The 24845-nt window shown below is 53.9% G+C and overlaps 1 protein-coding gene across 4 annotated transcripts; it reads left to right on the top strand.

Moving 5' to 3' along the window:
• The first annotated feature begins 88 nt into the window (after window positions 1-88).
• ATP8B2 (ATPase phospholipid transporting 8B2) lies at window positions 89-24607 on the top strand. Of its 4 annotated transcripts, none has more exons than XM_036015795.1 (28): window positions 89-255; window positions 2535-2602; window positions 4796-4854; window positions 5173-5286; window positions 5414-5512; window positions 5715-5776; window positions 5876-5948; window positions 6227-6297; window positions 6542-6621; window positions 9952-10110; window positions 10340-10428; window positions 12238-12434; window positions 14908-15116; window positions 15962-16005; window positions 16920-17094; window positions 17212-17400; window positions 17536-17651; window positions 17733-17897; window positions 17997-18108; window positions 18248-18353; window positions 18480-18606; window positions 18799-18982; window positions 19106-19329; window positions 19574-19657; window positions 19989-20234; window positions 20392-20530; window positions 22237-22367; window positions 22580-24607. In XM_036015795.1, the coding sequence occupies exons 2-28, from the start codon at window positions 2572-2574 to the stop codon at window positions 22856-22858; spliced, it is 3564 nt and encodes a 1187-aa protein (XP_035871688.1). In that variant the 5' UTR covers window positions 89-255; window positions 2535-2571; the 3' UTR covers window positions 22859-24607. The 4 variants fall into 4 exon arrangements, with proteins under 4 accessions (XP_035871688.1, XP_028358392.1, XP_035871686.1 ...); XM_028502591.2 differs by lacking the exon at window positions 89-255 and adding an exon at window positions 3236-3519; XM_036015793.1 differs by lacking the exon at window positions 89-255 and adding an exon at window positions 3329-3519.
• The last annotated feature ends 238 nt before the right edge of the window (window positions 24608-24845 follow it).

A 24845-nucleotide genomic window follows, 5' to 3' on the forward strand; every position in this document is an offset into this window, starting at 1 on the left:
AAAGATGGCGGCTCCCGCCTCGCCTCCCTCTCCCCAAAACCCCCTCCCGCCCCCCGCCCTCTCCCGCCACCTCCGTCACTTCCGCCCCGCCGTGGCCGAAACTGACACAAAGTAGCGGGCCGAGGCCCTGGGGGGAGCGGGGCTGCAGCTGGGGGGCGGGAGCCCGCGGGGAGCCGAGCCGAGCGCCCCCCGCCCCAGCCCCCGGCATGGGCAGGACGGGGCCGCCGGGGCGGGCGCCGAGCGCTGAGCGCTGAGGTGAGGCCAGGAGAGGCGGGTCAGCCCCGGAGCGCAGGGCGGAGGGCAGAGGCTGATGCGGCTGCGAACGCGGACTCGGGGCCGTAGGGGCCGGCGGGGGGCGTGGGAGGACGGGGCCAGGTCGTCGGGAGCCAGTGAGACGGAGAAGAGGGTGTCAGGGTGCCCGAGGATGGGGAGATGGGAAGGCTTGCTGTAGGACGGGCGGATGGGTGCTGAGGGGTGCGTGGAGGCCAGGCAAGGGGCGCAGGAGTGCCAAGGAGAAGCAGCTCATGGAGCAGCGGAGGGAGGAGAGGAGTAACCGGGGTCCCAGGGTTTGGGTTCCTGGAGAAGGGACTCGGAGACTGGCAGGCTTTGTCTCTGTGCATGAGGAAAAGCAAGGGTGCAGGAGAGGTGGTCGCTCTGGGAGCTCAAAGCTCTACGGAGTTGAGTCCTGGGTTCTGTCCTTGAGTATGGAAAGTGGCCAGGGGTGATGTTGGAGGCAAGGGAGCTGGGGATGTTGGATTCCATTTCCTGCTGTTTCCTGACCTGCCCACAAATATCCCTGCCAGCCTCCTCTGAAAGAAGGGGGTCAGTCTTCCTCGGGACAGCAGGGGCCAGGTCTAGAAGCAGAGACGTTTTCCTCCATGGAGCGTTGCCTTCTTCCCAGAGCTGGCTATTTTTATCCTGAATGTGGCTGCAGATGAGGCTGGGGCTAGGGCTACTGCAGGGCGGGGGTGCAGGGCGTCCTGGCTAATGGCCCCGACAGAATGTGAGAGACTGGGAAGGAGAAGTGAGAAGAGTCCCTGTTCCCAGGTCCCCCCTGCCCTTTCCCTTCCTAGTACAGCCCCCAGAGCGGGTGAGATCTGGGGCCAAGCCAGCTTTCAGTCCCCCAGGGTCCTGGAGGTCAGCAGCTCCCTCACGAACTCTTTGGTAGGACCGAGACCCAGATCCGTGGGCCGTGGTGCTTCCTGACAGCCTCCTGGAAAGGGCTGGGCTCGCTGTGGGACTCGAGATGCCCACCCATGCATCCTCTCCTTGGACTTCTCCCTCCACACCCCACCCTCCCGTGACTCACGCTCTAGACTGGGTGGAGACCCTGGCTGGGGGCCCTGGGGGAGGGCTTGGCATCTCTAAAATGTGGATGAGGTTTTTCTTCCTGAGCCAGGCACCCTTGGCTGCCAGAGTTGGGGAGGGTCACAGAGGAAGAGGTCTTCTGGCGTTTAGTATTGCCTGATCTGGGGTTTGGAAGGGAGTCTGGGTTTGTGAAGAGGACTGGTGTGGGTGACAGGGCTGTGGCCAGAGTCTGTAATTATGGAGGTTGGGCAGACAGGCAATTAGTATCTCTTGGGGCTGACAGGCTGGCGGGGTGTGCCCAGTAGTAGGCTGGATACAGGGGAACTGAGGAGGAGGAAGGCTTTCCACCCAGACAAAGAAAGAGGAGGTGACAAGGGGACCCAGGACCTGGCAGTTTCCTTGTGGGCCAGGCTGGGGCATAGGGTGAGGCTCTGTGACTCTGTCTTGTAAGTCGGAACTTTTACCTTTTTAGGTGAAAGGAAGGACATGGGAAGATGGAAGGAAGCAGAGGTCCATCTGACTGATGCTCCCTGAACCCGTGCCCAGTGCCCTACTGACTGGACTAGGTTTGGGGTGGGAGAGAGAGGGATAACTCCCCAGGGGTTGGGAAGATCCCTTTGCTAGCCCAGAAAGGTGGCTGACCAGACTTAGAGGAAGTGATCTGGCGACTGGGCAGGAAGTGAAGGCCATACTTCTAGTGTGAGTTCCCCTGGAGGAGGTGATAATGGGCAGGAGGGCGGAACAGGAGGGTTATAAACTTTTTGAGAAGGGTGGAGCCTGCCCACCCTGTTTCCTGAAGCTCTGCCAGGTGTTTCCTGGCTGGTGTTCCCTCAGCCGCACCCTTTGGTGGAAATTCTGCTTTCCAGTAAACACGGGCACCACTCATTGCCACTAGGAGGGCCCATGGGTGCCTCTGTTGTTCCTGAGATGGGTACCTGGAGCACTGTGCCCTCCTCTCTGCCCCCTTCCTTCCCCTGCAGGTCTTGGTTTTTGTAAATGGTCAGTCCCCTCCGTGTTGTCCAAGGCAGAGGCATGGGGGGATGTGGTGGGTAAGCCTCTTTTCTCAGGGACCCATCAGAGCAGTAAGCAGAGCGTTGGTGGGGAGTTGCTGAGGACAGAGGGACAAGGTCAGAACTGGGGAAGAGAACCTTCAGGAGGAGTCTGAAGAGGGGAATGAAGGGTCGCCCTCAGGTTCTTGACCTCATGCACGTGTCACCTTCCTTCAGGGTCTCCCATGGGATTGCTGGGACCTTGCTGGGTGAGATGGCATTGTGTGCAAAAAAGCGCCCCCCAGGTAAGACAGGCAGGAGTTGGGTGGGGGGCCTGTTGCCGTGGGTATCACGAGTGGGTGTTATGGCTCAGGGAGCAAAGGGGAGAGGGACACCTGGCAATGACTCTGAAGGAGGGTGGTTTGGTACTCCTACCCATCCCGGCAGGATCCTAGGAAACCGAATTCTTTCCTTGATCCCTGAGCTAGGTTCTCTGGGAGGGTGCTGAATACCTGCCCCTCACCCCTAGACGCATAGACCACTGTTATCTGTGGGCACCTGGCGCTCCTGTTCCCTGGCCTGTAGAGGCTGGGGAGCTGTTCCCATCTACTCTCCTCCGTCCTCACACCTCCAGGTCTCCCTCCTTTCTCCCCTCCCTTTTCCATCCACTCGGGTCCTTCTCATTTTCCTGTGGGCGGGGTGGGTGGGACGAATGCGGTTGCCCCCGACAACGTCTTCCCCTCGCCCGCATTGGCCGGGCCGGGAGGCGGGGCTGGGCGAGAGCTTTCGCCTACGCGGCGCTGGCAGGCCGCGGCCCTGCGGAGGGGAGCGGGTGGGAGCGGGTGGGGGCGGAGCCCGGGTGCGCGCGAGCCGGCTAGGCTCCGGACCACTCCGCTCACCGGGTCCCGGGCCCACTCCAACCTGCGGCCGCGGCGCAGTTGACAGCGTGGCGTCCCCGGGTGAGGGAGGCCGAGAGAATGGCCGGGGCGGCAGGTGGGGTGCGCGCCCGACGGCCCGAGCTCCCCTCTGAGTGGCCACAGCTCCTGCGCCTTCCCGGGGGGCCGCCCCATCGGCGCGGCTGAGCCCAAGGACCGACCGACAAACAGGCCGCCCTTCCCCGCTCTAACCGGGATCATGACGGTCCCCAAGGAGATGCCAGAGAAGTGGGCCCGGGCCGGGGCGCCCCCCTCCTGGAGCCGAAAGAAGCCCTCTTGGGGGACAGGTAACGGGAGGCAGCGACTGGCCGTGTTTACCCGAGCCCATAATTTTTCCTCTCCTAATCTTCACATTTGCTTGTCCTCAACCTTCCCTAACTTTCCCCGTTCCTCTCCTTTCTAGACCTAGAGGTACTGGTTCCGAAGGGTCCGGTCCCTGCCTGTCTTTTTGCATGGTATTTGGTGACTCCAGAGAGGGCTCAGCCAGAGGGTCAGAAATTTCTGAGAGTAAAGTGACGATGCAGGGTGGGAGCGCGCTGGGTAGGCAGGGGTGCTGTGGTCTAAGGTTTTGCTGCTGCAGTGTGCTCTGCAGGGGTCTTGGGAGGGGATGAGGGAAGGGGTCTGGGATGCTGCTTTTGGCTTCTGGACGGGATCCAGGCATTATGTTTACTGTCTAACCAGGATGCGCCCTTCTTCAGCCTGTGATAGTCGTGACCCTGGGAGATGGGCTGGAGAACCCTTCATAAGACACCCCATGTTCTGTACCTGAACTTGGTGCCTGCAGTCCCGGCTCTGCGGAGGTTTAGGATAGGTGTAGGTCATTTGTCACTCAGTCAGTGGCAGATGTGTTATTTAGGGGAAATGTGTGCAGATGGCACAAGAAGGGTTACCGTTCCAGAGCATTTGTTTCCAGTATACCCCATTCCTGCCTCCTTCATGTCTGTCTCAGTCTGCGTGACCCATATCCCTGACCCCCCTTCTACTTGAAGATGAGCTTTAAAATAAGGTGATGTCATTGTAGGCCAGTCAGAAGCTGCTGCTGGTGACATGTGACAAGCAGAGGCTCCTTTAGGGGGGACTGCACGTGGGGCTGGGATACTGCCGCAGAGCAGTTCCAGGACACCGTGACCCTCTGTCTCATCACCTGCCCCACCCCCAGGTCAGAGGGGGACAGGACCATGGCCAGATCCACCGGGGTTCCCAGGGGAAGGAAGCTGTGTGTCTCCAGTTGCTGTTCCTCTGGGAATTCCCAAGACATTCATACCTAAGACGTTAATTAAAGGGATGGGGAAAGGACCTGAGAGCCCCCAGTGGAAGACCTTGACGGTTCCTGGGAAGAGGAGAAGGCTCCTGTCTTGTGAATGTAATGCCCACAGAGCCCAGCAGTCAGGCTAGCGAAAGAATTTAGTGACACCTCAGGAGTGGCGCTAACTCTTTAAGACTCTGTACTGTGGAATTAACCAAGGACCCTTGGTGGAAACCCCACAAAGTGGGGTGGGCCTGACGAATTATTGGGCCCGGCCTCATTCCGCTCCTCCTGACTGCAGCATCATTCTGTTGCAGAAGAAGAAAGGAGGGCGCGGGCCAACGACCGAGAGTACAATGAGAAATTCCAGTATGCGGTGAGTGGCTTCAGACCACCTGTTCAGACCCGGCTAGGTTGAGGCTGACTGGGAGAGTGCGTAGGGGCGGGGAAGGCAGCCTCCTCACCGCTCTCCATCTGCTGCTGTGCTGCATTTTTCATGCCTTCACCTGTCATTGAAGCGGTTACATTGACCCCTTGAGACTTTCTTCTCATCTGCTTTTTGCCCTTCCTACACCTGTGGTTGCTGGCTTTTGGGGGCTGAGGTTTGGGGCAGTGGAGGTGGAGGAGGCAGCCTCGGTCTGGCTCTGGGCTGGGGCTGGAGGCCCTCTCATTGTCCTCTCTCCCACTGCCACAGAGTAACTGCATCAAGACCTCCAAGTACAATATTCTCACCTTCCTGCCTGTCAACCTCTTTGAGCAGTTCCAGGAAGTTGCCAATACCTACTTCCTGTTCCTTCTCATTCTGCAGGTAAGTGACCTGCCGCAGACCCTTTGCAACTCACAAAGCCGCATGCAGTCAAGGAAAAGAAAGGTCGAGAGGCAAAGAGAGCATAGAATGGGGCCTCAGAGGCACGCCTTCTCTTTCCTCTTTTCAGTTGATCCCCCAGATATCGTCCCTGTCCTGGTTCACCACCATCGTGCCTTTGGTTCTTGTCCTCACCATCACAGCTGTTAAAGATGCCACTGATGACTATGTGAGTTGTTTTCATTGCCATCCCTTACCTGGTCCAGCTGGATTCATATCTTGGCCCAGAGTAGGGAGGGGGAGGCAGAGAGACAGTAGATCTGTGAACAGGTGTGAACCGGTGGTACCTAGCATGCTCTGCATTCCACTAATCATCTAAATTCCTTGGAGCAGGAGAAGGTGTCTTACCTTTCTTAGTTTTCTCTTTTCAGTTCCGCCACAAGAGTGATAACCAGGTGAATAACCGTCAGTCTCAGGTGCTGATCAATGGAATGTGAGTTCCTGTTGGAGACTGAGGGCCTTGGGAGGAAAGGGGTTCCTGGGAACGTTTGTAGCCACTGACAGCCTCCTCCCGGCCTTTTCATTGGCTCAGCCTCCAGCAGGAGCAGTGGATGAACGTCTGTGTCGGTGACATCATCAAGCTAGAAAACAATCAGTTCGTGGCGGTAAGGGAACGGTGCTCCTCTAGGCCTGCAGCACACTTTCCTTTCTGTGGCAGAGAGGATGAGTCTCTCCTGGCTTACTGCTGCCTCTTAACCACCTTAGGAAGGAAACTTTTTTGAATGGGAAGCTTCTGTGTCATTTTGGGAGTGACTCCTTTCTGGCCATCCACATACTTGGGGCTGAGCAAGCCGAGAATGCTTGGTGGAAGGAGGGGTCATCAGAGAGTCCACTGGGGGTGGAGGATTGGGTCTTCGGGTTTCTCATTAGGTTTTCTCTGTAGGCGGATCTCCTCCTCCTTTCCAGCAGTGAGCCTCATGGGCTGTGTTACATAGAGACAGCAGAGCTCGATGGGTGAGTAGCATGCTCAGTGTCACACTTCTCCTTCTGCCTCCGTAGGGGTAAAAAGCATTTTTGAAAGAGTTTCCCAGGGCTGGGATGTGTTCCTTTTGGAAAACTTCAGGGAAGCAAGACTTCGGATGGATAGAAGTATTGCCCACCCTGTAATGCATGGGGCAGGATGCCCCGTGGTCAGGTGCCCCTGGGTGGGACCTAGGGGAAGGGAAGGAGCCAGGACTCAGGTGCACTGTCCTTCCAGAGAGACCAACATGAAAGTGCGTCAGGCGATTCCAGTCACCTCGGAGCTGGGAGACATCAGTCAACTTGCCAAGTTTGACGGTGAGTAATTTTGGAGAAGTAGCTTTCAGGAAGAGGAGGTGGTTGGGTTTTGGGGTGTAAATTGCATTTTCTTCTTTTGACTTTTGCTGTGATTACACACCTCCCTTTTTGTGTGTGTGGGGTGGGGGCAGTGGTGGTGTCAGGAATGCCAGGTGGCTACCACTTATTTTTGAATCGATGGTCATTTCAAGAGAACTTAACAGGTGATAACTCCTCCTTGCTGTGCATATTGAGAGAATTTCAGCTTATTCTTATTCAGCTTAGAATAGTGATATATGTTCCTTTTAATAAGGTAATTGTGCAGTGTATATAGGAAAAAGCTCTTCTGCTCTCCAGTTCTACCTTTCTTAGGGTAGCCAGATTAGCTGGCAGTTGAGTGTGTTTTTATCCATACTTTTTTCTATGTTTATACAAACATTTGAACAGAAATCAATGGGGTTATACTGTACCAAGTTCTCTGCCACCTGCCTTTCTTTACCAATTAAATTCACCCTCATAATCTTATATCACCATAAAAGGAAATTTACCTGTTCTTTTTTTTTTAAGATTTTATTTATTTTTAGAGAGGGCAAGAGAGGGAGAGAGAGGGAAACATCCATGTGTGGTTGCCTCCTACATGCCCCCTACTGGGGACCTGGCCTGAAACCCAGGCATGTGCCCTGACTGGGAATTGAACCCGTGACCCTTTGGTTTGCAGGCTGGCACTCAGTCCACTGAGGCACATCAGACAGGGCCCACCCACTACTTACTTTTTAAAAATATATTTACTGAGGGAGGGCTGGAGTGGTAGGGAGGGGAGGGGGGGAAAAGGCAGAAAACTGTACTTGAATAACAATAAAATTCAAAAGTATTTAATTAAAAATATATATTTATTAGCCCTGGCTGGCGTAGCTCAGTGGATTGAGCGCGGGCTGCGAACCAGTGTCGCAGGTTCGATCCCCAGCCAGGGTGCATGCCTGGGTTGCAGGCCATAACTCCCAGCAACCACACATTGATGTTTCTCTCTCTCTATCTCCCTCCATTCCCTCTCTAAAAATAAATAAAATCTGAAAAAAAAGAAGAAAGTTAAAAAAAAATATATATATATTTATTGATTATGCTATTACAGTTGTCCCATTTTTTTCCTCCCCTTTATTCCCCTCTGCCCTGCACCCACAATCCCATCAGCATTCCCCCACCTTAGTTTGTGTCCATGGATTGTGTGTGTAAGTTCTTTGGTTCTCTATTTCCTATATTATTCTTAACTTCCCCTTATTTTGTACCAACCAATTATACTTCTAATTCCCTATACCTTTTCTATCATTCTCCTCTCCCACCATAACCCTCCATGTGATCTCCTTTCTGTGATTCTGTTCCTGTTCTAGTTGTTTGCTTAGTTTGTTTTTGTATTTTGAGGTTCATTTGTTGATAGTCGTGAGTTTATTGTCATTTTACTGTTCATATTTTTAATCTTTTTCTTAGTTAGATAAGTCCCTTTAACATCTCGTATAGTAAAGACTTAGTGATGATGAACTCCTTTAATTTGACCTTATCTGGGAAGCACTTTATCTGCCCTTCTATTGTAAAGGATAGCTTTGCTGGATAGAGTAATCTTGGATGTAGGTCCTTGCCTTTCATGACTTGGAATACTTCTTTCCAGCCCCTTCTTGCTTGCAAGGTCTCTTTTGAGAAATCAACTGACAGTCTGATGGGAACTCCCTTGTAGGTAACTGTCTCCTTTTCTTTTGCTGCTTCTAAGATTCTCTCCTTATCTTTAATCTTGGCTAATGTAAGTATGATGTGCCTTGGTGTGTGCTTCCTTGGTTCCAAATTCTTTGGGGCTCTCTAAGCTTACTGGACTTCCTGGAAGTCTGTTTCCTTTGCCAGATTAGGGAAATTTTCCTTCATTATGTTTTCAAATAAATTTTCAATTTCTTGCTCTTCCTCTTCTCCTTCTGGTATCCCTATGATTTGGATGTTGGAATGTTTAAAGATGTCCTGGAGGTTCCTAAGCCTCTCCTCGTTTTTTTGAATTCTTGTTTCTTTATTCTGTTCTGGTTGATTGTCTATTTCTTCCCTCTGCTCCAAACTGTTGATTTGAGTCCCAGTTTCCTTCCTGTCACTGTTGGCTCCCTGTATATTTTCCTTTATTTTACTTTTCCATAGCCTTCATTTTTTCTTCTAATTTGCGACCATGTTCAACCATTTCTGTGAGCATCCTGATTACCAGTGTTTTGAACTGTGTGTCTGATAGGTTGGCTATCTGTTCGCCACTTAGTTGTATTTTTTCTGGAACTTTGATTGTTCTTTCATTTGTGCCATACTTCTTGTCTCACTGTGCCTGTTACGTGCAAGGGGCGGGGCCTTGGGTGTTCACCAGGGCGGGGCAACCCACCTCCCTGCGTTGTGACGCAGTATGTGGGGGAGGGGTCTGAGAGGGAACAGTGCCCCTTGCTGTGCTCTCTGCCGGTTTTCAGCCACTTTCCCCAATACCCACAAGCAAATTGAGCCCTTCTGGTGCTGATTCCTGGGTAGGTTGGCTTGTGTACATTCTAGGACCCTGTGGGTCTCTCCAGTGGACTCTCCTGTGAGGCTGGGAGTTTCTTCCACTGCTGCCTCAACCCCCACAGGTGTTTTCAGTCAGAGGCTTTGAGGCTTTATTTCCCTACACTGGAGCCCTGGGTCTTGAGGTCTGGCTCATTCCCAGTTGTTCCTCCCGGTTTATCTGCATGTGAATGTGGGACCACCCAGTCCACGACCGCCAGCTTGCTGCAAGTCCTCTCTACCCAGCTGCCCACCTCCACCCCTCCTATGAGTCTGGATGAATGTTTCTTCTTTAACTCCTTGGTTGTTGGACTTCCATACAGTTTGATTTTTTGCAAGTTCTGGTTATTTTTTGTTTTTAAATTTGTTGTTGTCCTTCTTTTGGTTGTGTGAGGAAGCAAAGTATATCTACCTATGCCTCCATCTTGGCTGGAAGTCTCTACCCATTCTTTTTAATAGCTGCATATTGTTTCACAGAAGTGATGTATCATAATTTATTCCACTATTCCCTGACTCTGCAGTTGTTTCCAGTCTTTTCCTATTCAAATAATACTTAAATAAAAATTTTGACCTCAGCTATTGTTTCTGTAGAATAGAGCACTCAAAATAGAATTCCTAGGCCCAAGGGTACGTGTACTCTTAACATTAGTTCATATTGCCTCATTCCTCCCCATCAGCTCACAGTCCCAGCAGCAGTGTTTGGATGGGCCCGTGTGCTAACACCCTCTCCCTCAGCCCCCTTTTCTGTTTTGTTGTCTGATGGTCAAGCCTGCACCTTGAGCAGTGGCACTCTTGTCTTCCATGCAGGTGAAGTGATCTGCGAACCTCCCAACAACAAGCTGGACAAGTTCAGTGGAACTCTCTACTGGAAGGAGAACAAGTTCCCCCTGAGCAACCAGAACATGCTGCTGCGGGGCTGTGTGCTGCGAAACACCGAGTGGTGCTTCGGGCTGGTCATCTTCGCAGGTGAGCCTCCTAGGATCCAAAGAGAGAAGGGGAAGAGTTGGTTCCTCACCCCCTCCTCAGGGATATGGGAGGAGGCTGAGTGGACCGGTGCCATGCTAAAGCTAAAAAACCTCCAGCCCCAAATCCAAGCCTCCTGTGCAGCCTGATGTCCTGTCGTCTGGGGACTGGGGTAGAAGCCCAGAGGCAGTTTCCTTATTTGGCTTTCCTGGCCCTCCCCTTTCCTTCGTAGGTCCCGACACTAAGCTGATGCAGAACAGCGGCAGAACAAAATTCAAGAGAACTAGTATTGATCGCCTAATGAATACCCTGGTGCTCTGGGTAAGGCTTCCCACACGTGGTTCCCTGCCCTGCCCTTCTGGTTCTCTCTGGATCTTTCCCCTGCTCGCATCTCCTCCCCGATCAGTAGCCAAGCTTCAGGTTTTGGCTGTAAAAGCCACTGGCAGGTTAGCCACCCAAAGGCAGTGTTTATTTCAGGCTCCTTTTAGACTTGAAAGATATTTAAAAAAACCTTTGGAACATGTGTGAATCAACAACTTAAAGCTAAAACAAGTCTTCCCTTCTCTGGATTCCAGTTATGATGATGACTTTCTGTTTGCTGTAACACGTGACCTTCTGTTTGCTTTTGCCTGAGACAAGGAGGCCTTCATGGGGATGGAGGAGGAATCAAAGGAAGAATTTCCATTTGGAGGATGGAGAATGGGGTCTAATGGGGTCTTTTCCCCAACTTCTAAGAGTGAAGGATCCCAAAGGAAATGTTTCTGTTTTCGTTTTTGGCGATTCCTGAATCCCTCTCTTGTTTGGCTAGAAATCTGAGCTCCTTGTTGGGTTCTTCTTCCCTGCTCCCCTCCTCTTCTTGCGCCCCCACTGCTTGCTGCCTGCCCTCCACAGGCCAGTTTGCGGAAGGCTGGGGCCAGCCTCTGGTGAGACAGTTTCCACCCTGGCCTTAAAGTTCTTGTGGAAACCCCGCCTGCGGGAGAGTGGTCAAGTCAATCACGAAGTGGCTCATATCATCCCCTGGTGGTCCTTGGGTACCAGGATGGTTCCTGTTTGGTTCCAAAGCATCAAGAGCTGAGCTGGCGCCCTGGCCAGGTAGCTCGATTGGTTAGAGTGTCATTCTGATACACCAAGGTTGCGGGCTCCATCCCTAGTCAGGGTACATAAAAGAAGCAACCAAGGAATGCGTAAATAAGCATAACAACAAATTGATGTTTCTCTAGCCCCTCCCACCTCTCTCTCTCTCAAATAAAAAAATAAAATAAAATAAAAAAGTAGAGGCAACTTGGCAAATAGATATCTGGAATCAGACAGTGGTCTCAATTTTTTCTTTTAACCTTCAAAATTTTCTTAGGATTTTTCTTCAAGGACTCTAAGCTTTATAAAATTTTTGGCTATCAAGAAACCCACATCTATGAAAATACATCCCCTGCCCCCGTTTCAAGAAGGTAGGGGGCAGTCTGTGTGAGGTAATAAACACATCAGAAATGTGGTGGTGGTGGTGTGTTGTTGACTCATGGAGGCTTAGCTCAGGTGAACGCGGGACTCCCAGTGAGCGTTTTTGGTGTGTTGAAAGCAGCTTGCCGCCACTTCTACCACCGTGGGGGCCTCGTCAGGGTTCCAGGATGTCAGATGGGAGCTGCACAACTATTTCAGCTTCCCCATCACACAGATGGGGAAGCGTTCAGAGAGAAGGCCACGATGGTCAGCGGCAGACGAGAACCTGTCACCAGTCTGGGCTCTTCCCACTAGCGCATGCCACCATTTTTAAAGCTGCCTGAACTTTTTTTCCCCCCAAATATTCACCCAAGGACAAGCTTATTGATTTTAAAGAGAGGGGAAGAGAGGGAGAAAGGGAGAGGAACATCAATGCAAGAGAGAAACATTGACCTATTGCCTCTTGTACTTGTCCCAACCAGGGACCAAACTCACAATCCAGTCATATGCCCTGACCAGGAATCGAACCCATGACCCTTTGGTTTGCGGAATGGTGCCCAACCAGCTGAGCCACACAAGCTAGGGTGATGTGTGAGCTTTTGAGGGTTCAGGTATGAGTGATGACCTTCAAGGATATACTGGATTCGGAGGGCTTCCTACGTGGCAACCTTACCTTTGTCTCTCATTCCTCCCCAGATTTTTGGATTTCTGGTCTGCATGGGGGTGATCCTGGCCATCGGCAATGCCATTTGGGAGCACGAGGTCGGGATGCGCTTCCAGGTCTACCTGCCCTGGGATGAGGCGGTGGACAGTGCCTTTTTCTCTGGCTTCCTCTCCTTCTGGTCCTACATCATCATCCTCAACACCGTTGTGCCCATATCACTGTATGTCAGGTATGTGCTTTCCATGCCTGGAGTCTCTCCAGGGAGCTCAGGTGGTCCCTTGCAAACTTCTCTTGTCTGTGAAGGTGAAACCCTCGAGAGGGAACGTGCATCCTCTTCTTCCTGTGCTGTGAACATTTCACGTTACCTGTTTATCTTTGCGTGCAGAGCTAACTTCACCACAGCTTCCTGGCACTTTGGACTGTGCAGAATGAAAACCATGTCCCTGTATTGGGCACGTGTTTGCTGCATGCCGGCTTTGTGCACAGAAGCATGTTAGGTGTTTGGCGCTGACAAAGACGTATTAGCAATGGAACTCCTTCCCCCCAGGCACTTCAGTCTAGTAGAGGGACGTTATAAAATAAAATGGGGGCGAGTATAGAAGCGATGTTGCCTGCAGTCGGATGTGCACAGCAAGAAGGGGCACAGAGAAGTGGGACACGGCCTCTGCCTTGGAGAGCGGCAGACTGGTGGAGGAAGGAGGTGCAGACAGCGTCAGGCACTGAGACGCCATGTGGGCGGCGCAAAGTGCCACGAGAGGTGGAAGAGCATCGCTCCCCATGCAGTTAATCCCAGAGGACTCTCTGAAGAGGTGGCCGTTGAACTAAGCTTTGAGTGGTCGCTGGGCTGGGTGAAAGTACAGCCTGGGGAAGAGCCTAGAAACACAGGCTCAGCAATGGGGACCGAGGAATGGTCACAGGACAGTTCGGCTGTGGGCCAGAGGGCTGGGAACGTAAGTTCGATCCCAGCTGTGGGGGGCTTGAATCTTCGCCTCTGGCCTTCGTACTTAGTAAACCATTAAATGATTCTTTAAGAAGAAACTCTAAAGAGTCCTTTAGGAAGTGTTGGCAGGCAGTGGTGCGTGTGGATCAGGGGGCATCTGGGACGCTTGAGGTGAGAGGCGTGAACGGCCTGGACAATGAACAGGAGGAGGGGGTGCAAGAGGAGGAAGGAAGAGTGGCCGAAGAAATTGTCTTTTGTATGGAGTTCCTTGCACTTGAGATAAGTGAACCTGCAGCATTTTTAAGGAGATGCTTCATGAAGTCTGAGAACTCTTCCCTTACGCCACTGTTTGTTCACAGTTTCCCCAGTGAGTCCCCAAACCTGCCCACCAGCCCCCTAGCCCCAGGGCTGATGGCACTGACAGGAGACAGGTTGCTGTGCCGAGGGCTTTTCTAGAACATTAAGAGGAGACTCAGAGGTGCGTGGTCAGGCCCTGCCTTCTCGTTAGTCATGTGACCTCAGGTAATCCCACAGTCACTGGAGACCTCAGTTTTCTTGTGTCAGATGGAAGTAATAGTAAAGGTCCACCTTTCTCATAGGGATGTCTTGATGTAAGATACTAGATTGGGAAATAGTTTAAAAATTAAATTGCCCTACAAATATTGGGTGGTAACATGTCCATCATCATCGTAACTCTGATTCTTCAGCACTGTTGAAATGTTTTCTTGCTTCTAACCTAATTTTTTCCCTGCCTTTGGGCTTTGCTGTCCGTGTTTTGTATCCAAGCCTAGGAAAGTTTTCCTTCTAAGTCTCATCAAACTGTGTGTGTGTGTGTTTGGGGGAGGTGGGGGTGGGGAGGGTAGTGGGGCTTGGTCAGCTGAGTGGGGAGAAGGCCATGAAGATATTTCCAGCCAGCTCATTTTTTGCCCGGTGACTGGGTCCTGACAGCAGCCCTAGGTCAGATGCAGGGTTCCACGTGTGGCCCCACTGTTCGGCTATATTGGGCCTAAACAAAGGGCCGTTTCTGAAGCACATTGACAGTCCCTGTTCCAGAGGAAACACCTAGCAAAGGGGAGGGTGTGAGCACACCCGGGGTTGTTGAAAGCACCGTGCCATTGTGAACTGGTATTATTTCCCAGCTTTTTGAGGCCCCACTCCCTTCCTGAGTTGGCCTTTCAGTTAGTCTCAAGTTCTCTCGGAAAGCCACAGGCCGGAGCGTCGGGGCTGCAGAGCCCTGAGCCAGGTGGAAGGCGAGTGTCAGCTGTGTTCGCGCAGTGAGGAGTGGGCTGAGCCTTCTTGGCTTCCTCTCCCCACTGTGGCCCCTTTTGAGGTGGCACCTGTGTTGCTGTGGCATGTGCAGCGCCCTCATTATTTTTCTCTTTTTTTCTCTCCCTTCCGTCTCGCACTTTCTCTTGTTTTCTCTGCATGGTTTCTGTATTATTAGTCCTGAGGTAAGCACTGGTTGAGCGCCTTGTCTCCGGCCCCTCTTCCTCCTCTGCCTGTGCTGTCCGCCCCGCCTGTCCAGACCCTTTGCACCTTTTCATCTGGAGAGCGTCAGAGGGTCGGGTCGGGGGTTTCTGTGCCGGCTCTATGTGGCTGGCTCCACCTTCAGGCTCTCCTTGCCCTTCCCCACCCAGGTTCCCATGTCCGGGTGTCACCGTGTCACCGTTTCTCCCCAGCCGGAGCACCTGCAGCAGAGGCCTGCGTGGGTGGGGCACCCCCTTTCCTGCCCACCAAGCCTTACCCCCTGTCCCTTGTGCAGTGTGGAGGTCATTCGCCTGGGCCACAGCTACTTCATCAACTGGGACAAGAAGATGTTCTGCATGAAGAAGCGGACACCTGCGGAGGCCCGCACCACCACCCTGAACGAGGAGCTGGGCCAGGTGGAGTACATCTTCTCCGACAAGACGGGCACCCTGACCCAGAACATCATGGTCTTCAGCAAGTGCTCCATCAACGGCCGCAGCTATGGTAGGTGGCGCCGCCGGGCACGGGGGCTCGCGTCTTTCCTGGAAGGAGAGTGGTCCTGGGGCTCCCACAGTTGTCTTGACGTTTGGGTTTTGCTTCTTTTCTGTTGGGGTCTCTGGGGCCTCGAAAGGGCCTGCTCTGTGCCCCGTGTCAGGAAGCAGACAGCGGCGGCGCTCCCCGCCCTGTGCTGACGCTCTCACCCATTCCCAGCTCTGGGCAGTCGGGGAGCTCCTTGGCTGTTTGAAGTGAAGCCCGAGACACTGGCCTCTGGGTGTCCTGGCCAGGTTGGATCTTGGCTGCCTCGGTGGAGTGGTAGACTCACCTTGTGTTGCTGTTCAGGGGCCTTGTGAGTCTCTGGAATGTGATGATGGTCTTTCGAGTGTGGCCCCGAGACAGGGGCCTTGTGGCTGAGCTGCTGGGATGGCTTGGGGCAGGGCGTGTGGTGCCTGACTTCTGTGAAGTGGGAGCCCTTTCTATTACTGCTCTCTGTACTAACCCCGGCCTTCCAGCTGGTGTTCGAGGCCTCGTCTGTGTGCCGGCCTCAAGGGGGAAAGGCACCTAGGAGGCCTGGGAGCCCTCGGGGTGGGCTGTACACTGGGAGCTGTCCCGGGAGGCGAGCACGTTGGTGGGGGCCACAGGGACGGGGGTGGGGAGCAGGTCCTGAGGATCCAGGTGCCTCTCGCTGCCTGTCCCTTTAGTTAACAGTGTGAATCTGTGTGACATGTGCTCACTGATTAGGGCTGTGGGTTTCAGGTGCCTGCAGGGGGGTCTGTGCCAGCGGTTTCTCCCCTTGCTCTGAGGGAACTCCCGCTCTGATGTTGCTTCTCCTCTGTCCTGGCTGTGTGTAGGTGACGTGTTTGATGTGCTGGAACACAGAGCTGAGTTGGGAGAGGTAAGGTCCAGCCTCCACAGTTATGCCGTATTCCAGTTGAGCTTATGGTACCTGCCCTGTCCGGCTGGCTCAGCTGATTGAGTGTCGTCCCATACACCAAAAAGGTGGGGGTTTGATTCCTGATCAGGTCGCATATCTGGGTTGCGAGTTCAGTCCCTGGTCGGGGAGCATATAGGAGGCAACCAGTCGATGTTTTTCTCTCACATCAATGTTTCTTTCTTTCTCTCTCTCCTCCTTCCTCTCTCTTCATATCAGTAAACATTAAAAACAGAACATCCCTGGCTGGTGTGCCTCAGCCTGTGAACTGAAGGGTCACTGGTTCAATTTCCCCAATAGGGAATTGAACCCAGGCACGTGCCTGGGTTGCGGTCCAGGACCCTGGTTGGGGCATACGAGAGAGAACCGTTCAATGTATCTCTCACACATCAATGCTTCTCTCCCTCTCTTTCTGCTCCCCTTCCCCTTGCTCTAAAAAATAAAAAAATAAAATCTTAATATCTTATTAAGTTTACATCTTATTAATATCTTAATAATTTAATTATTTATATTTAGAGCTAGGGGAAGGGAGGGTGAAAGGGAGAGAAACATCAGTGTGCGAGAGATACATGGGTTGTCTCTTGCACACCCCCAACCAGGACCTGGCCCACAACCCAGGCTTGTACCCTGACCAGGAATCAAACTGGTGACCTTTCAGTTTGCAGAATGATGCCCGACTCACTGAGCAACCCTGGTCAGGGCAGGAAATTGGTATTTTAAGGAAGAATGGCCAGCAGTAGTGGGAATTCTGAGGTCCACAGTGGACAGGATCTTAGGCTTTCTGCCTGAGAGTTGGAAGAGCAGGGAACCGTAGAGTAGGGACGGCCCCTTCCCTGTGATACGCCTGGTGACCCACTCTTCCCTAATTGTCCCCCTAGCTGCCACAGAGGCCTGAACCCGTCGACTTCTCCTTCAATCCTTTGGCCGACAAGAAGTTTTTATTTTGGGACCCCACCCTCTTGGAGGCTGTCAAGATGGGGGACCCCTACATACACGAATTCTTCCGCCTCCTCTCCCTGTGTCACACCGTCATGTCAGAGGAGAAGAATGAAGGTGAGCTGCAGAGCGGGCCTGCACTCTCCCCGCCGTGGCCAGCCTGGGCCTCCTGGGCAGGGTGCGTGGCTGAGAGGGCGGCCACCCATACCACGCATGCTCTTCCTCCCCTCCCAGGGGAGCTGTACTACAAGGCCCAGTCCCCAGACGAGGGAGCCCTGGTCACTGCAGCCAGAAACTTTGGTTTTGTGTTCCGCTCTCGTACCCCAAAGACCATCACTGTCCACGAGATGGGCACAGCCATCACCTATCAGCTGCTGGCCATCCTGGACTTCAACAATATCCGAAAGCGGATGTCAGTTATAGGTGAGGCTGGGACCAGGTGCTGGAGAATTCGGGGCATCATATAGTCCTAGAAGGGGGGAGGTGTGGTTTGGGTGACCCCAGTTGGCGTCTTCACCTGCCTGAATTTTCCTGGGACTTTCCCCCTGCTTCACTCAGTGCGGAACCCAGAGGGCAAGATCCGACTCTACTGCAAAGGGGCTGACACGATCCTGCTGGACCGACTGCATCACTCCACCCACGAGCTGCTCAACGCCACCATCGACCACCTGAATGTGGGTGTGAGCAGAGGGGGCACGGGACGGTTCGGTGTTGTGCAAGAGGGTAAGGGGTGACTTTCTTGGTTCGGTCTCCAGGAATATTCAGGGGAAGGGCTGAGGACCCTGGTCCTCGCCTACAAGGACCTGGATGAGGAGTACTATGAGGAGTGGGCCGATAGACGACTCCAAGCCAGCCTGGCCCGGGACAGCTGGGAGGACAGGCTAGCCAGCGTGTACGAGGAAATTGAAAGCGACATGATGGTACGGGCTATAGAATGGGTCAAGGGTGAGTGAGGGAGGCTCCTGCCTGGGACTCTTGTGGCAGGAACTCTTGTGCTAGGGACCCTTGTGGTATTTCAGTTGCTGGGAGCAACGGCCATTGAGGACAAGCTTCAGCAAGGGGTGCCAGAGACCATCGCTCTCCTAACGCTGGCCAACATCAAGATCTGGGTGCTAACCGGAGACAAACAAGGTGAGAGTCCAGCAGGGCAGAGGTAGTTGCATCTGGACAGCAGCCCGCTGGACCCTTGCATGAGCCTGGGACGTCAGGCAGGAGAGAGTGCTGACTTTGTCAGGGGCCTGCCTGTAGCTCCTGCCTTCTCTCTTGGTAGAAACAGCTGTGAACATTGGCTATTCCTGCAAGATGCTGACGGATGACATGTCAGAGGTGTTTGTCGTCACCGGTCACACCGTGCTAGAAGTGCGGGAGGAGCTCAGGTAAACAGGCCTAGGCTGGCAGGTGCTCTGCTCTGTGAACACGGGCCGGGCAGGGCTTCCTGGGCTCCTATGGGCTTGAATCCCTTCTTCTGTCCTGGGGACCACAGTTCCACTTCCCCTTCATAGGAAAGCCCGGGAGAAGATGATGGACCCGTCCCGCTCCGTGGGCAATGGCTTCGCTTACCATGAGAAAACGTCTGTGCTGGAAGCCGTCGCTGGGGAATACGCTCTCGTCATCAATGGGCACAGCCTGGTAAGTGTTGCCACCCTTAGCTCGGGCAGGGTCTTTCCAGAGAGCGCTTCTCTCTGTACGGCTTTTGTATCCTACCTCGGTCTCATTTCCCTCGACTTCAGAGGAGCTGTGGTCTTTAAGGCGACTGGGTGGGGCTGATTCCCGGTCTGTCCGGGGAAGACTGGGGCTCTCTCAGGGCTCTCTGTGTCGCAGGCCCACGCGTTAGAGGCAGACATGGAGTTGGAGTTTCTGGAGACGGCCTGTGCCTGCAAAGCTGTCATCTGCTGCCGAGTGACCCCGTTGCAGAAGGCACAAGTGGTGGAACTGGTTAAGAAGTACAAGAAGGCTGTGACCCTTGCCATTGGGGACGGAGCCAACGACGTCAGCATGATCAAAAGTGAGTGTGGACTGTGAAGGTGTGCGGACTGGGTGGGAGGGACTCACGGAGAGGGGCTGTAAGCTGGTGGAATTCTGGAGTGTGAGGCCACCTTCACCCTCTCGTTCCCTGTTGTCTCTGCAGCGGCTCACATTGGTGTGGGCATCAGCGGGCAAGAAGGGATCCAGGCTGTCCTGGCCTCGGATTATTCCTTCTCCCAGTTCAAGTTCCTGCAGCGCCTCCTGCTGGTGCATGGGCGCTGGTCCTACCTGCGCATGTGCAAGTTCCTCTGCTATTTCTTCTACAAGAACTTTGCGTTCACCATGGTCCACTTCTGGTTTGGCTTCTTCTGCGGCTTCTCGGCCCAGGTAGTCCATAGTCCACCACTTGCCTGTCTGTAAGTTTCTTAAAGGGAGAGATTGTATCTGCTCTGTTTGTTACTTAGGGCCCAGCATTTGTCCGGTTGTTCATGCATTTAAAAAATGCTTATTGAAAGAGGAGAAGGGGAATTCCAAAAATTCCACATCTGCCACATCGCTGCCTCCTCTGCCCGATTTGTAGTGCAGAAGGACAGCATGCTTACGCCTCTCTCGCTCCCTGTTTTCTTTCCAGACTGTCTATGACCAATATTTCATCACTCTTTACAACATCGTATATACCTCCCTCCCGGTCCTGGCTATGGGGGTCTTCGATCAGGTATGGGGGAGTGTGACAGCCAGGCAGGCTGGGGATAAGGACTCTGCTGTGAAGGAGTCACACTGGTCTGGTGCTGGTGGGCATGTGACATTTGTGCCGCAGTTTGTTGTCCCTGGGAAGGTGGCTTTTCCAGCTGGGCGCGGCGACTGTCCTCCTCACAGGCACAGCCAACTATAACTCCTGGGTGCCGAGCCAAGACTGCCTTCGGGCAGTTGGCGGGAGGCTGGATCTAGCTATCAGAGAATTTAGAAAGGGGGAGGCAGGGATAGGGTCTGCCCAAGTCCAAACGGCAGCCCCTGAGCCTCGCATGCGGCTTGGTCCTCCCACACAGGACGTCCCTGAGCAGCGGAGCATGGAGTACCCTAAGCTGTATGAGCCAGGCCAGCTGAACCTCCTCTTCAACAAGCGGGAATTCTTCATCTGCATCGCCCAGGGCATCTACACCTCTGTTCTCATGTTCTTTATCCCCTATGGGGTGTTTGCCGAGGCCACCCGGGACGACGGAACCCAGCTGGCCGACTACCAGTCCTTTGCAGTCACTGTGGCCACTTCGCTGGTCATTGTGGTCAGCGTGCAGGTATGAGGCAGTCTAGGCACTGCCCTCACCTCTGGAAGCAGTGAGCCTCCTGTCCCTGGGGCTGCCCTGGGCACTACTGTTGTGTTGTGTTCTGGGGAAGAGACAAGGTTTTGGGGTGATGGGTGCTTCTGCCTGAGACACTCCTGCTTTTTTGCAGATTGGGCTGGACACGGGCTACTGGACGGCCATCAACCACTTCTTCATCTGGGGCAGCCTGGCTGTTTACTTCGCCATTCTCTTTGCCATGCACAGCAATGGGCTTTTTGACATGTTTCCCAACCAGTTCCGGTTTGTGGGTGAGTCTCTGTGACTTCCTCTTGAGTCCCTGCGGAATCATGCCGTCCCTGGGACTGACGGGTGAGGCAGCCCGTCTGCACTCCACGGGCATTTATTCAGTGCTCCTTGTGCGCACTGATGTTCTGCGGGTGCTGTGGGGGTGGCTGGGTGTATCTGACCCAGGCGCTGCCCTTAGGGAGCTTCCGTGTCCTCGAAAGTGAAGAATAGCCCTGCTGGGCTGTACAGGGTCAGGACCCAAGGGAGGTCAAGGGGTGGCAGGTATTATGGTCAGCAAAGTGACTGCATGTGGGGTGACCAGGGATAGTCCCACACAGGAGGCTGCTGTGAATGGAGCCAGGATGGGGGAGTTGGGTTCTAAGTTGGAGAGCTGAAAGTATGGAAGGGCCACTTGTTTCTAGGGCAGGAATACCTGCTGAGAAGCAGTGGAAGAGAGGCTGGCAGGTAGGACGTCGGGGGTGTCAGCATGCCAGGCTGCTAGGTCGGCGTCTGACTTGCCAGGAGTCCTTAGGAGTGCACGGGGAGTGGCATCAGGGGGTTGCTTTAATGAATGTGGCAGCGATAGCTGATGAGGAGCTACTGTAGTGACTGAGCGTAAGGCTCTTCAAAACTGGTGACAGGGTGGCCGCAGGGGGTGGCAAAGAGGGGCTGGTTGGGCTGCATGGGGTGAAAGATGCACTTCGGTTTCAGCACTTTCTTTAGATCTTTTCATTTATTCATCCAGTGGGCATTCAGTCACCAAACATTGTGGGTGCTGGGGACGCAGCCCTGGGTTTCATATTTCGGTGGGAGAGACAAATAATTTACAAGTTCATAGATACAATGTCTGGAAGTAATAAATCCTATAAAAATACCAAGTATGGTCAAGAGGAATAAGAGTAGTTAGTGAAAGCCTCTTGAGCAAGGGCCTCTGGCACAGAGAAACCTGAATAAAGGGAAGGAGTGATCCAGGAAGAAGAAATGGCCATGCAGAAGCCTTAGGTGGGGGCTTGTGAGGTGGTCGTGTGTGTGGGGGAGGCGAGTGGAAGTCGGAGGGGAGGGCTGGGGCATTGTGGGGGGATGAGTGTTGGCCCAGATCATTTAAGTCCATATAGATCAAGAGTAGTAACTTTGAATTTTAACCTAAATGTGCTAGGAAGCCATTGGAGAGTTTTGGGCAGGGAAATGTCATAAACTGACTTGTGTTCTGAAAGGATCACTCTTAACGTTTTGTGGAGGGTAAAGTGTAGAAGGAGAGGGGGCTGTAGCAGTAATCTGGGCGAGAACGACGTGGCTTGCAATGCGGTGAACAGCGGTGGAATTCCGTAGGTGCTAGAAACGGAGCCAACAGATTGGATGAGCAGTTTGAGAGGTCAAAGTTGATTTCAGGGCTTTCAGTGGTAGCAGCCGAGGTTGGCGGGCGGCACTGGCGGGGCTGGGGAAGACGGAGCAGATTAGGGTGGAGGAAACAGGAGTTCTCTTTGGGTCTTTTGAAGTTGAGATGCCCGTTAGGTGCTCAGCAGAGATGTCAAGTCAGACGGTTAAAGAAACAGGTCTGCAGTTTTGGGGAGAGTTTGGAGTCGGGTCAGATGTGGAGATAACTGCTGGGGGAGCAGGAAGCCGGGAGGACTTAGGTTGTGGGACTGGCAAAGTGGGGCCGCCAGGAACAGAAACGGGCGCTGTCGCTGTGTGGCTCCCAGGGCCTCTGACCCCTCCCTCCCTCCCTCAGGTAACGCGCAGAACACGCTGGCCCAGCCCGCCGTGTGGCTGACCATCGCGCTCACCACAGTCATCTGCATCATGCCGGTGGTCGCTTTCCGATTCCTCAAGCTGAACCTGAAGCCCGACCTCTCCGACACGGTGAGAAGCGGGTGTGTCAGAAAGCCCTCTGGCTCCAACACGCAGTGGCTGCAGTTCTGGGCTTCGTGAGTCCTGTGTGTTGGTGGTGTTCCTCAGGACAGATGGCCCGTGCTGTCCTGTCCCGGCTGCTCGGGCCCCTCCTCGGGGGTGGTGGGCAACGCTGCCACACTGATGCAGGCTCCTCCCCTGTGCTCCCCACCCCTATCCGCCAGGTCCGCTACACCCAGCTGGTGAGGAAGAAGCAGAAGGCCCAGCACCGCTGCATGCGGCGGGTGGGTCGCACGGGATCCCGGCGCTCCGGCTACGCCTTCTCCCACCAGGAAGGCTTCGGGGAGCTCATCATGTCTGGCAAAAACATGCGGCTCAGCTCCCTGGCGCTCTCCAGCTTCACCACCCGCTCCAGCTCCAGCTGGATCGAGAGCCTGCGCAGAAAGAAGAGTGACAGCGCCAGCAGCCCCAGCGGAGGCGCCGACAAGCCCCTCAAGGGCTGAAGGCCAGAAGTGGGCCGTGCCGGGGATCAGGCACACAGGGCAGGCCAGCTGCCGGGGGGACCGTGTCCGAGAGCCGCCGGTCCTCCTTCCTTGCCTCTCCCTGGTAGGCTCTGTCCTGCTGGTCCCACCAGAAATGTCTGGGCCCCCCCCCCCAGTACGGGGGCTTCCCACTAGCTAGAAGGGGGAGGGGGTAGACCTCAAGGGCAGAGTAGGGACTGGGCCATCTGGAACCAGCCCCAGTGTGGGACCAGACGTGGAGCCAGAAACAAAAAAAACTGTGAGAGGTTGGTCTGCCCCCACCTTGCCTGTGAACCCACAGGGAGACGAGAGTCTCTGTATTTTTTTATTCCCACCCCCAGAGGGGTGCAGAGCCCCCGCTCCTGAATCACACAAGAATGTACCATGCCGGGAAGCCAGAGACCTGGCGGGGCCTCGGGCCCCTCACGTCGTGTGTGTCTCTCCTTGATTTGTGTCTGTGTCTAGCTCAGTTTTGTCTTTTTTGTTTGGCAAGTGGCAGAGGCCTCCAGTGACTTTCGTGTTGTGGTTGGCGTCTTCACTCTCTGGGGGAGGAGGAGTCCCGCACTGACGGGCGCCCCGGCCTGGCCTGGCTCGCGTGGAAGGGGCGGGCGGAGCCGCGGTTCTCAGCTGTCCCTCCGTGGCTGGAACCCCGAGGGCCTGAGCTGATGGGGCGGGGCGCCCGTCAGTCAGCCGGAGGGTGTTGGCAGAGCAGAGGAGGGTTTGGTCCTGCCTTCTTCCTCACCCTGGGAGCAAAGAGCTTCTCCCTCCCGCAACACACGCATCGACTCCTGGGCTCCGTGGGTCCCGCTGGTTTGGGGCTGGAGCCCGGGAAAGGGGTCCTGTCACCCTCGGAGCCAAAAGCTGGGTGTGAAGTTTAGTCCTAAAGAAAAGATTTTGTTTCATTTTAAATTTTGACCCACGCCCATTAACAGAGTCCCTTTTGACTTCCCTTCTGCCTCCTCGTCTGGCATTTCCTGCACCTATACCCGAGGACCTGAAGCGGGCCTGAAAGGGGAAGCTGGGCACCCTGAGGTGGTCCTGAAAGGGGAAGCTGGCCTCTGCTGCTTCCGTCTGGTGAACGAGAGGTCCCGCCCACCGGGCGCAGCATCTGGTGGGAGCTGGTAGAGTCCCTGTGCCGGCTGGTGGAGGTTCTGCTCGGGGCCCGCCTGGTCCGGACAGGATTGGTTGGAGCCTCGGGCCCCTCTTCCTCCTCTCCATTGTCCTCACCTAGGGAGCTCTTCCCCAAATTAGGTGTTTCCCAAGTTCATTGCTACCAAATCAGTCTTGGGAAGAATCCTTTCCTCGTCTTTGGTAGTGGAGGGGGTCCTCAGGAATGGTGGGGAGCTCGGAGACCTTGAACGTTCTGTTATGTGGGAGCGCCAGGAACTGCAGGTGTGCTCCGGCGAGGCAGGGTGGGGCCTCAGGTGGGGGGGGCCTGGCAGGGAAACCCCGTGTGGCCACAGTTTACAAACCCAACATCATGTCTGTTTGTGTGTCTCAAGGTGAGAGTCTGATTTTTATACCAAAGAGGAAATGATTTTTTTCATATTTGGTTTGTCTATTATATAAATATAAATCTATATATATATACAGTTATATATATTATTTTTTTGGTTCTCTCTCGTTTTTCAGGGAGGGAGGAAAGTACCAAGTTGCATTGAGCTGTAATTAAGGAACATTCTGTATAATTTATGACACATTTCTATACTTGCAAAAATTATATCATTTTATGGATATAAGAGAAAAATGCCTTTTTATAAAATTTCGGTTTCTGAGAAGTGTGTAATTTGTTTCTTTTTGATGTTTAACCAAGACTGGTGGTCAAAGTAAAGAGGAAAAGAAACTTGAATGGAATGGAATGGAATGGGCAGATCTGGGCTGGGGGGAGAAAGCGGAGTCTGGCTGGGGGGTGTCAGTGCCCCCCGCTGCACACCTCCCAGAGAGTTCAGCTGGACGATGGGATGGTGGG

This window comes from Phyllostomus discolor, chromosome 14, assembly GCF_004126475.2.
Source record: "Phyllostomus discolor isolate MPI-MPIP mPhyDis1 chromosome 14, mPhyDis1.pri.v3, whole genome shotgun sequence".
Lineage (NCBI taxonomy): Eukaryota > Metazoa > Chordata > Mammalia > Chiroptera > Phyllostomidae > Phyllostomus > Phyllostomus discolor.